Consider the following 13203-nt stretch of genomic DNA (forward strand, 5'->3'; position numbering starts at 1 on the left):
ACACACACACACACACACACACACACACACACACACTTACACTTTTTGGTCACTGAAAGCAGGAACTTAGATCACAGTATATAGGTACTAGGAATCTATCTGAATGATTATAAGAAGGCTCTACCAAAATTAGCATCAAATTTTGATGTTTCTATTATGAAGCAATGTTGTGTAAGCATGTGAATAATTTCAAACGTATTTCTATTATTGGAACATTTTTAATAGAAACTACTGAAGCTGCTTAACCCCAGTGGGTTAAGTGGGCTATCGTGCTCGAAAGTGGATTTCAATTATCCATTTGATAACCCAATTTAGCACAAGCAGAAATCCAGTTCAAAAGTTTATGTCAATACACACTGACCTTGCATGCTCATCCATACCTACATAAGCAACAAGTAAGTAAGAGGATGCCCTAAATGACTTAATTCTATCTAGATAGAAGGATAATACTGGTGTGATCTTTACTTTTGCCTTTGTTGGAATGTGGCATAGGAAAAATACAGACAAGTATACTACAGTACTTGGATGAAATGGAAGTCTAAGACTAGCTTTGGAAAAACAAGATCATCCTGCTGTCCCTATGAAATACCATGAATAGAAGTCCCATCATACTACTGCCCTTACAGTCAATATTATAGTCACTACAAAGGCTATTTTGATGGACAAGTGGAAGAGGAAATATGTAGGTAGGGACTCTAAGGATAAAACCATCAGCAATAGGTCAAAATCCCATGGTAGGAGGGATTTGCTGGCTAGAGAGAAACCTGAATAAGGACCTTCAAGAATCTAGCTACTGCGGGACATGAGCGTGTTCAATGGCCCTGAATAGGAGCATGTCAAGATCAAATGACTGCTAGGTGAACCTTAAGGGAATTTTCAATCTTCAGTTCTTTAAGGACATGAGATAATCTAGTATATCAGGTATGTGAGTTTGAGACAGAACCAATATTGGTGAGATTTACTGAATAAACCACCTAGAAGAGTCCTTTCTACTGTGAAAAAGGATATTTTATACTTCTGCAGAGTAGCTTTTCTCTCTACTTATATTAGTCAGGAGGCTTCATGGTATGAGGTGCATGGAAGATCTGAAGGAAACATCTGCTTCTTCCTTTTGATATTACATCTGGCTGAAGAACTACAGTAAAACTCCAATACAGTCCGGCATCCAATAGTCCGGCACTCCTGATAGTCCAGCATCAAAATGGCAAGAGCCTAGTGAGTGACCTTTGGCAAAAAATGAGTCACAAGGTAACAGCGGCAGCAGCTGAACTGAGCAAAAAGGGTAAAAAAGGCTTAAAAAAACTAAAACATTACAGTATACTGTATACAGTATGTACAATAAAAAGGGTTTAGAAGACTTTATATACAGTATATAATATATACAGTATATATATATATATATAACCAGCTTATAGTACCTCCTGATAGTCCGAGATATCTGATAATCCAGCACCACCTAGGTCCCATAGGTTCCGGATTATCGGAAGTCTACTGTAATTAGATGGGAGGACAAACAGAGATTTATCAGGTTTAAAAATCTGAACTGCCTTGGTCAGACGAGTGCCAGCATGATCATCTTAGCTCATTAGTGATGATTCTTGGGAGTAGTGGAATCAGAGGATATGTATACATTAGATTTGGAGTCCAGACAGAGATCTCTGATCCTGGCTATCTCTGGAACTCAACTTGTAACATTTTTTATTCCCCTTCGTCACACATAGTTCTGTAGCAAATGGACCTAGCTTTTTGAATATGATTGCCTACCTCACTGACTGTTAGTAGTAGCTTGAAAACTGCCTGCTGAGGAAGTCCATCACAACATTCTGCAAACATGGTACATGAAGTGCAATTTTCATGCCTACACACCAATTCCCAACATGTATAACCTCTTGAAACAGAAGTTCAGATCTTGCTCTCTGCTGTTTGCAAATATAAATCATCACTGTAGTGTCGTGTTATGAAGCAAATGACTAAGATTTTTAGAATCATTAGGGGAAAAAAAATCACCCTTTGCTCTAAATTTTTTGTTTATAACCAAAATCTGTGAGATTCTGAAGGCCTTACATCTGAAGTCCTGTTCTTTAAAAAGAGCTTCAGGTAATCTTCTTGCCTTTTGTGTTCTGTTCAAGAAAATCTTGCAAATGGATCATCTCTCTAGAATGTGCCTTGAAATATGCTGAGGCATAAGTACCTTGAATGTCCATTATTAAAGGGCATTATTGACTCACAAGGACACATCTTAAACCCAGTACCAGATGAAGTCCTTTTTTCTGCCTTTTTTTTTAAGCAAAAGAAAACACTGAGTAACAAACATGCTAACACTATCTCAGACACGGCTGACCTAAAGAATCCACAGTCAGCTGCCTCAACTGCAACTGTGGATCATATAAGGACAAACACTGTACATGTTTTAATTGCTACTTTCTTCTTCTTTATTTAATGGAACCAGAAATCTACAACAGATGTAAGTATTCATCTACTTCTAATTATTTGTTGTCCAAAATAAATACAAGTGATGCCTGAATGATATTAGAATGTGGGGATTTTTTCATTTTATTTTAAAAATATCATCAAGTTTATATTTATAAAATTAAAACAAGGTCAAAGCACAATGAACACCAATTAAAAATTACCTTTCTTTTTCTAGTTCTTCTAAATAACCAGTGCTCTCTCTGCTTCCGTTCATAAACCCTCTTCTTGGAAATGATCCCATTGGAACAGGGCTGCATTCTCCAGAACGACTTGACACAGATCCTTCCCTACTTCCATATGAACGCAAGGACATCTTTGGCCTTAGCTTCACTCCAGGAAAGTTACTGCTATCCAAATTCAGTTCTGAATGAAAAATAAAGAACAAATCTTTGAAGAGCAGAATCTTAACAACAAACCTAAAAGATTATTTGCACTTTAATTTTATATTTTGTGTGTGTTTTGTGTATATATTTGGCTTCAGGATGGTGGAAACTAGGGATGTTAAAATGCAGATAATTAGGTACCTATGTAACTGTTAAAAATCTTTGCAGCTACACACGGCAGGTTCTGCAATATAAAGCTTATACTTCAGAGCCTACAGCACAGCCAGCTCATTGGGAGCCAGCTCCCAGCTGCCAGCCCTACTTCCAGGGAAACAATTGTGCTGTGGGCCCTGCAGTATAAGCTTTATACTTCAGAGCCTGCAACCAGGGGAGGCAGATGGCTCCCACCTGCCACCCTGCTGGCTGTCACCCTGTTCTTCTGTCTCTATCACAGGGAGCAGCGCAGGGTGCGTGCCAGCTCCCTGGGAGCCAGCTTTTAAGTTGACTCCCGGCTCCGCTCCCAAGGAGTTGGCTGCCTGTCCCCACACTGTGGGCTCTTACAGAGCCAGAAGCACAGTAAGGGAGCTGGCTCCCTGAATGTAGAGCAAGGAGCCGACATGTAACCTTTATGGTAACCAATAAGCTCATGCTTATCAGTTAATCATCTAAATAGTTAACTATTACATTCCTAGTGGAAACAAACAAGTTCTTCTACAAATCCCAAAGCAAATATTGTGTAAACCAACCAACCTTGATTGTACATTTGGAGGATCATGTTATTAAGCTAAACAAAAAGATAATAAATCATTATTGTGCAATAAAAGTCAAAAGTAGTTTTACTGAAGTTCAATAAAATGTAGCTTGTGTATCAGTAGTATTTTGCATGGAGACTTAGGTACTTCAGAGAATTCTATTCTAAGGGATTTAGGATCTTTAGTCCCATTTTCAAAAGTGACAAGGTTTTTAAGGGTCAGAGAAAGTCAATGGGACTTGGTATCCTTCGAAAATTACACCTTGGCAACTAAGATTGGCAAGCAAGTAAACCTACTTTAAAAAAATCTTCAAATTTACCTTTAAGCCGCTCCAACAAATCAATTTGTCCAGAAGAAGCCATTGCCTCATCTTCAATGCTTCCTTGTAGTTGCTTCAGCACCTCCTGGGAAAAAAATGGAGCACAACTAAAAAAAGATCCAGACAACAACTGAAACAGGTGTCTCTTCTTCCCCAAATATCAGATTTTATTATAATAAATAATGCAATATTGGCTCAAGCCCATTGCAACATTTAATCTGAACAGCAATCAACTGTCATTACAACGATTTTATTTGATTTGATTACAACATTATTTCAAACATGATTGCATTCAGGAGTTTGTTCCCTTAAAACAACAAATGATCTTTTACAGCATAATTCCTATCTGTATTTCAAGGAGTTGGGTGTTACCTTTGTGTTACACATGGCAAAATCAAGATGTGCAAAAGTGAAGGCCAAGATTTGCAAACTTTGTGTGCCTACAATTAATCTTGCAAATCGATTATTTATGAACCAAAATAAAAGCAGCTTAATATTCAGAGGTACTGAAACTCTTTAACTTGTAATGACTTCAAATAGAAGCATAGATGCTCAGTTGCCAAAGTTTTTCCATAGAGACTCATCACTTCAGTGACTAAATATTAAAGGTCGTAACATATTACTTCTGCTATCACCTGCCTATCAGAAAAAAACTTAATACTCTAACACAGGGTTGGAAACCTAGGCATGTGAGCTGATTTTAGTGGCATGTGCGGTGGGAACTCAGCCCCCTCTCCCCCATATGCACTGCCTCTGGAACCTCGCAACCAGCATGCAGCTGCAGCACCAGCTCTAGGGGGAAGGCGGGGACACTGCAGATTGGGCCATGCATGAGCAGCCAGTGCTCCCCCTTTCTCCGCCCACCCAATTCCATTCCTAAGTCACGCCGCAGTGAGCTGGTGGAAGCAGGTGAGCTGCCGCGGCTGGTGGTGGGTGCATGGGGGCTCAGCCAGGCAATCTCCTTTGGCAGACGAGCTGGGACTTGGGCCAGGACTGGAGCCACTCTGACTGCTTCTTGGTGGCTGGGGCCGGAATTTGGGCAACATGGCCCAATGGCTGCTCCTCTGGCAGCTGGGGCCAGGGTCACATGGTAGCAGTGGCTTCTCAGGCTGCTGGGGCAGGGACTAGGGCCACTGCAGCTGCTCCTCAGCAGCCAGGGCCAGGACTTGGGCCACATGGTCTGGCGGCTGCTCATCCAGCATCTAGGGCCAGGGCTGCGTGGCGGGAGTGGCTGCTCCATGGGCCGGGGCCACATCTCACTACTGCAATTGTGATAAACAGGTACAGTAGTGGATGGTGGACAAATGAATTAAATATATGAAACTAAATATAAATATCATACTAATTTACAGGATACATAAGTGATACAGGGTTAAAAATGCATCAAGGACATTTTAAGGCTAAATCAGGCAATCAGATTCCCTAGGAACAATCTGAGATGAAAAGGAATGAATTTAAATACAAAACTTCATAAACCTTGAGTGACTAGCTTATGTAGGAATGTAAGTGGGCTGGGGAGTTTAAATTCACCTTTCCACACACAACCAGAGTGTTAGGCTGCAAAACAGACCCTTCCTGTCCCAGGGCTACTGTTCCAGTCTGTGCTCCAGTAAGTGGCTACTTCACCCCACTTATACTACAGCCAACACATTTACTTAAATATGGATCTGATGATCCCTCCTCTGTTCACCCAGATATGTGCAGAGCTCCTGGCAAAGTGGTTACTGTGCACATATTTCCCCCCGTATGGCCTCCAACTCAGAGCTTAAATATTGAATGTGGTTGATGGCCACATCACTGGTGCATTTCATTCTTAATGAATATTATTGACTGGAAAAATCAATTGCATATGTAATATGACTGAAAAAAACTATTGGGGTATGTCTACACTATCCTCCTAGTTCGAACTAGGAGGGTAATGTAGGCATACCGCACTTGCAAATGAAGCCCGGGATTTGAATTTCCCGGGCTTCATTTGCATAAGAGGGGAGCCGCCATTTTTAAATCCCCGCTGGTTCGAACCCCCGTGTAGCGCGGCTACACGGGGCTCAAACTAGGTAGTTCGGAATAGGAACCTAGTCCGAACTACCTAGTTCGAGCCCCGTGTAGCCACGCTACACGGGGTTCGAACCAGCGGGGATTTAAAAATGGCGGCTCCCCGCTTATGCAAATGAAGCCCGGGAAATTCAAATCCCGGGCTTCATTTGCAAGTGCGGTATGCCTACATTACCCCGCTAGTTCGAACTAGCGGGGTAGTGTAGACATACCCTTGCTCTTTGCATACATGCATAGTACTGACTGGAAAAACTATTGCTCTTTGACCGTCTCTAGCTTCTCCCATATGCATTGGCCTGGTGTTATTATGAGGCACCCAAAGCCGGAGGGAAGAAGAAAAGCCATCAAAATAGCGTATTTTTTAAAAAACAAAAACAAAAACAGAGACCCTGGCAGCAGAAAGAATTGGTTCTCAGCCACTAATGGTGGTTCCTAAGAAAGCAAAGTCAGATGTTCACTCATTTCAGCCTTCTTGGAGAGATGAATACGGATTTGTTCAACATAAAGACTGTGCTGTTTGTGCTCTTTGTTGTGAGAGTATTGTTTGCCCACACATCAACGACATTTTCAGACAAAGCATGAGAAACATTTCAAGATGAGGCAGACAAGGCTGAGTCAATCAAATTGGCCATCACAAGGTACTGAAAGCAAAGCAGTATCTTTAACTTTAATGACTAACTTCTGTGTCATTAAAAATAAAGTCACAGAGGGAAGTTACAAAATCGCACATTTGATTGCAAAACATGGAAAGCCATTTACAGACAGAAAATATATGAGAAGTGCTTTTCTCAATTGTTTGTTCAATAAAGACACAATCATCTCCAGAATAAAAGACTTACCCGTGCTTGCCAGATCAGTTGAGAGGCGCATAAGTAAAATGGCAGAAAACATTAACAAATAATAGACGGTGGCATTAAAAGATGCAGTGGTATTTAGTGTTGCACTTGATGAATGTGTGGATATGAATGACGTACTGTGATTAACAGTTCTTGCAAGATACTGTGACTCAGATGAAGTTCGAGAAGAGCTATGCTGCCTAAAATCCATGCATGGCACAAGAACAGGGGATGATCTAGTGAAGATGCTTGTTAATCATTTTGAGGAAAGGGGACTTGATATGTGAAATATTTTCAGTGCCCCTGCTATGGTCAGAAAATGGAAGGGATTTGTAAAGATCACTGAGGATCAAATTGGCCACCTGATGGTAAATTTTCATTGCATTATTCATCAAGAAAATCTTTGCCAAGATTTCTAACTCTCAGCTTAATGATGATAACTAAGGTGGTGAAGATCATGAATTTACTTGTTGCTCAATCTGACTTGATGCATTGGCAGTTTCAAGCTCTGTTTGAGGAGATGGACAGTGCATACAAGGACATTCCGCTTCACGGCAGTGTTTGTTGGTTAAGCCATGGGAAGGTTTTGCCACACTTTCGGACTGTCTTGATGCAATCAAGATCTTTTTGTCAGAAAGAGATCAAAACTATCCTGAACTCGATGATGACAAATGAATCACGCAACTAATGTTTCTAACTGACATCACTGCGCTTCTAAATGAACTCAACCTTCCTCTGCAGGGTGCAGGCCAAACTGTTATGGGTCTTTTTGAAACATGAAAAGTTAGCATTTGTTGCAAAACTCGCCATTTTTTTTCAGGACATTGACACCTCGACTTCCCGCTGTTTCCAACATCTAAAAGAACTATTGAAACATTGCACCATCAGTGTTGTTGAGATTAGAATGTACATACATGCAAGAACTTGCATCAGAATTTTCTGACAGTTTTCAAGATTTCCAATGTTTTGGCCTGATGTTTTCCTTTCTAATCAACTCAGACAACTCTGATACCAGCTACATGGATTTGACAGTGTTTCAGTGAATGGGTGTTGAGGATTTCAAAGCTCATTGAATTACAATGCTCAGACTTACAGGCTTTGAAGTTTAGGGATCTGTGGCACACACTTGAGGCTACAGAGAGAGATCGCAGGGTCTCTATCATGACCTGTTGGAATTCCCTGCCTGTGCAATTTGACTGTTTGAAGAAAGTGGCATTTTCATGGGTCTTAGCATTTGAATCTACATACTTCTGTGAACAGATATTTTCACATATGAAGTCACTTCTTTTTCCCTCCTGGAGCCAATTAATGACTGAACACTCAGAGGCTTGTTTGCTGTCTAAAGTATCAAACTATGAGCCTGAGATCAGAGAACAAAGCAAGGCAAAGCAAGACCAAGGATCACACTAAATGGTAAGATCTGCATCTTAATTTATTTAGAATGAAGCTGCTGTAAGATAGGACTTTGTTGATTTTAAAAACCATCAATGGCACGCAGACCCGTAAATAGAAGTGAATAAGTTAAATCTCAGCATGCCACTTCTGAAAGGTTGCTGACCCCTGCTCTAGGATTTGAAGAAAACCTCTTTCCACTCTATATCACAAAAGCAATGTTTGATCAAATTATTCAACCGAGCAAGACAAAAAAAACAAACAAACCATGATGCAGAACAGAGTCACAATAAAAACACTGATTACTGAATTAAAATGGGCTTCTAAGCCTCTAGGCTCCTAATGCTCAATGGCCTAAATTCAGGTGGACTAATCAGATGTGAGTTAGGTCTGAAAGATTTTGCTATTATAATGAAAGCTCCATCAATAACAAAAATGAATGGAAAGGCATGGCCACAAGGCAACCTCCACAAAGGAATAAAAAATTCTTTGTCTTGTCTCATGGTTTAGAAACTGCTTTTACAAGAAGCAGTAGTCACAGAGACAGACTATGTCCAAACAGCTCATGTCCACTTAACTATTATATACCGATAACTGCTCAGACATCAAGAATTGTGCATATTTTTGGTTACTGTTAGAAACTTAAATTCTAGACAATTACAATTTTGTTCTTTCTATTTTAAGGAAATGCCTACTGAGACACTCTTCCTTAATGCTAACTATTTCTGGAACACACAGAGCAGATACCAGATAGATTGTGTTCCACTAAGGGGGTTGGGGCAGAGGAAGAGAAAGACTGGAGTCCCTTAGAAGCCAAACTGTTCTTTATTGTGACAGGGATGTGATCTTGAAGTGTCTCTCAGACCCTAATTATTGTCCTCTAGGCAAATTTCAAATATAAAGGTGTTGTGGAGACACCTCCATACTGTAGGGTGATATAATTTTCCCTATACCAACTAAGGGCCAGAGCACAGTGCAACTACACAGCCACTCCAGTCTCTGATCTGCATCAGTAGTTGTGGTCTGCTGTTCAATTATAGGCCAGTCAATATCAGCCAGTGAAACTGTGTAATTCAGACACAATAACCTGACCTCCATGGTTCCCATGCTACAGAGAGCTATATATGAGGGGTGAGAGAGTCTTTGAAATGAGTTATACATTTTTGAAACTCACGGAGAACATGATAGAATATATACTAAAATAACACTCATGTTTCTCTAGACCAGTCAAATTATTTCTTAAACTACATTTTAACTGTTTTCATTAAATAGTCATGTAGCAATTTTCTATCCTTACAAATTTAAGAGTTGTCACACATGGTATAAAATATTTTACACCACAGCGATGAAAATTAATTTTTTTCACATAAGTCCAGGGCCCAATCATGCAAGTGTTTCTTCTGCTGTAATTCCACTGATTTCTGCAGAACTAGTGAATGATTTTGAAATGATCTCTTTACTCAGAACTGAGGTACAGTTTTGGAAGCATTATTTTTGTTACATATGTATGGCCTTATCTATATACAAATTTGCAGCATTTTAACTAGAAGTTTGTTTTTAAACTAGTGCAAGTTTGAACGCACACATTTCTACTTCAACATGTCACTCTCTAGTTAGCTTAAGTCACTTTTTTACTGAAGTAAATAAACCAAAATCACCCAAGCCAAAACAAAAATATCTACAAAGGGGTTTGCAGTATTTTAACTAAACTGTTTTTTAAACATTTTCAAAAGCTATGAATTGGACACATCCAGCCCAACTAATTAGCTTAATTAACATGGGTCCTATAGTTGGCAAGTACTTATTCTGTTGTTAGATAGATATATTTCCACACCAACTCATGATGAAGTGGGTTTTAGTCACAAAAGCTCATGATACTATAGATTTCTGTTAGTTTCTAAGGTGCCATAGGACTACTCATTGTTTTTAAAGTTACAAACTAACATAGCTGCCCCCTGTGGTTTTTAAACAATAAAACAATACTTTTGCATATAGAGATGGCCTAATTTAACACTATTTTCCTTATTCTGGGTATCTAGCAGAGAGAGATCTTAAGCATGAATGCTCCAGCAGATCTGAATCTATCTGTATGAAGTGGAGTTGTTCTGATGTTGTATCTACACTGTAAGTGCTACAGCATCACAACTATGCTACTTAAGCACCCTCATGTAGATGCTTCCTCCAGGGATGGAAGGGGTTATCCTTCCATCACAGCAGGTAATCTGCCTCTCAGAATTGGTTGGTAAGTAAACTCAATGAAAATATTCTTCCATTCTAGCTGTATCTACACAGGAACTTAGGAAGATATAGACATAGCTATGCTCAGGTGGAGTGACATAGCTATACCCAAGTGCAGACCAGGTCTCATTGATAAAATGTCCAAACATGGAGAAGTTTATACTGATATAAGCAAAGGAATCACTTAAAGATAGCAATGGAAGGTAGAGCACCATGGAAACATCAATTTATAGTAAACTTACTGGTTAACCTTGTGAAGACCTTACACTCAATTCAAAAAGCATTTCTGCACTTATCACAACTGATCATTTCCAAAATTTCAAGAAATGTTTTAGCCAGCAATCTCTGGAATCATACTGATTTGTCAACAATGAAGAATCAAAAAAATTAAGAGAGAGGAGACATGGGGGATAAATTACTCACTAGGAATTCTACACGAAAAAACTAAAAATGCTATGCATAATACTTTCTACATATTCTACATATTTTATTTCTTAAAATAATGCAATATAATCACATTGGTTTTAATTATTTTGATAATTTTATTTGAATTACAGTCCAACGGATGGAGAATAGAATTGGCAAGCATTGAAGTAAATCCCCAAACTCCTTTTAACAGTAATGCAGCTAGTATTGACCCTGTATTTCTAGTTATTAGTTAACAAATATATACAGCCAATGCTACATCATGGGCAACTGAAGAGCAAGTGCGGGTTGGGGATTCAAACTCACAATTTATATGATTACTGACGATGTCCAGAAAAGTCTGTAACAAACGGTTCATGGACCACATTTTGATAGGAAATTTTTTCAGTCCAAAAATTTAAACCTGTTCTAATCACTAAAGTACCATAAGCATTTATAAGGCCATAAAACAAGGCTTCTTGACATCACTATGACAATGTAAAGAAGCCTTAACATTTTTACATTTGTATTATACTCCCTGGGGAATTCATTAAGAACAATGGAAACACTTCACTAAGCAGACAAGCTGCTACGTTCTGCTTTGCCTGAAGGGACAGAGCCTGCCCCACAATGACCAACTTGGAAAGACCCCAAAGCCTTGCCCCTCCATGATGTGAAAGCTGCAATCAGAGTCTCTCTCTCTCTGTCACATACACACCCACAAACATACAAGACTGCCCAGCACCCCCTACATGGCAGTAATTTTATGTCTCTACCAGCTCCTCTGGGCACCCAAACAGACCTGCCTGCACTGCTGGGGAGGAACTTGAGATTAATCTTGTGGCTTTCCTTTACTTTCCCATTAGAAGTCATTTTTCTGCAGATAAGCAAAGAAATCTGGGGGGTCATGAATTCTCTGCAAATGCAGTGACACACAATTCCCCCAAGAGTAATAAATAGTCCCTACTATTTGGTTAGCACAGTCATAACTTCAGGCACCCATGGAATTGTCTCTAGATCAAACACCGGGTTCATGCCTTCCTATTTAACTAACCTCACCCAAACTTCCAATAGTTTTTAATATGCTGACACCCTTAATTATTTATTTCCCAGACAGAAGCAAAATAATGATGAAAGAGGGGAAATGGAGGTCATGGGGAAAAGGGGACATGCACACAGCCTTAATTCAATCTCACTAAATACAGGTAAGAATATGCATTCTGGGTCAAATTAACGGTCAATCTAGCATAGTAACCTGCCTTCAGATATGGGCAGGTGTCAGATACTTCAGACAACCAACAGAACAGGGCAATTTATCAAATGTTCCATCTCCTTTCATCTAGTCCCAGCTTCTGGGAGTCTGTTAGATCTGGGTTTATGATGACATAACTGTCCCTCTTTTTTACATGTTTTGTTTAATTATAGTGAGCTTCTGTTTGTTACATACTTCATTTATCTGAAACTTTAAATTTATTCAGAGTGTAGCAATATCAACTGATATGTTTCCTAAAATAAAATTGCTGAGGTAGGTATAAACAGCTGCCATAGATATTCCTATATCAGCATCAGGTTGGGTTGATGTGCAAGATGTATTGAATTTGCTTGGCTATTTAAATGTAAGCTCTTGTTTTTAAGTGGGTCAGTACTTAAATTCAAGTGAGCTTTCCTTTGAGATGCAAGGGAGATGCAGATTCTTGTCAATGCCAAGACAAAAATCTAGTTATGGAATGGCTTTAAAAAAGACAGTCAGCTGTCTATATTGTTGATTTTGACTGACAGTTCTGGGTACCTAGAATTCAAAAACAATTTAAAGCCTGATTTTGCATATTTAGTGACATGGTTTTCACATCTGAAGTTCCCAGTATTATCTACAAATGTACCTGACATTGACTAAAGTGACATTCATTTTCACACTACATCATACTTCATTATGTGTGTCTTGCCATGTTCATAAACAGAAGCAAGGATTAATTACCTATTAATTTTAGGTTTATGGAAACAAACGTGATTTTTTTTGTTGAATTTATTACACAAACTTTATTTATTTATTTGATTTAGGGTACAAAATAGGTTTAAATGTGTGTGTGTGTAAAAACAACTGTTTCTGATTAAGAGATTGCACACAGGGATTTCTCTCAAACTGTACAACTCGAGAGTGTAACTAGTACATATTCTACGTAATTTTGAATGACAAGATTTAGAACTGCAACCTAATTTAAAAAACAAATTTTTGCTTCTTGCACTTCTGTCAACAAAAAGGACCAATAGTTAGTTGTTTATACCTTTAAACCAAAAATGCTCAAAGTTTCTTAAAATTTGGTAACTGCACACAAAAGTGCAGCCCCAGTTTTGTGCACCTCTCCTAACACAGGTTTTACAAAAAGCAGGGCTATAAAAGATAAATATAAAAA

The 13203-nt window shown here is 39.0% G+C and overlaps 1 protein-coding gene across 9 annotated transcripts in view; it reads right to left on the reverse strand.

Moving 5' to 3' along the window:
* APC (APC regulator of Wnt signaling pathway) overlaps window positions 1–13203 on the reverse strand; it is a 181129-nt gene that overhangs the window by 95279 nt on the left and 72647 nt on the right. For all 9 annotated transcript variants that reach the window (XM_075932016.2, XM_075932018.2, XM_075932012.2 and 6 more), the window contains 2 exons: window positions 3867–3951; window positions 2634–2835 (listed from right to left, as the gene is read on the reverse strand). In XM_075932016.2, coding sequence (XP_075788131.2) covers window positions 2634–2835; window positions 3867–3951 — 287 coding nt within the window. The remainder of the gene's footprint in view (window positions 1–2633; window positions 2836–3866; window positions 3952–13203) is intronic.

The sequence above is a fragment of the Pelodiscus sinensis genome, chromosome 6 (genome assembly GCF_052426305.1).
Source record: "Pelodiscus sinensis isolate ZL-2025 chromosome 6, ASM5242630v1, whole genome shotgun sequence".
NCBI classification, from domain to species: Eukaryota; Metazoa; Chordata; order Testudines; family Trionychidae; genus Pelodiscus; species Pelodiscus sinensis.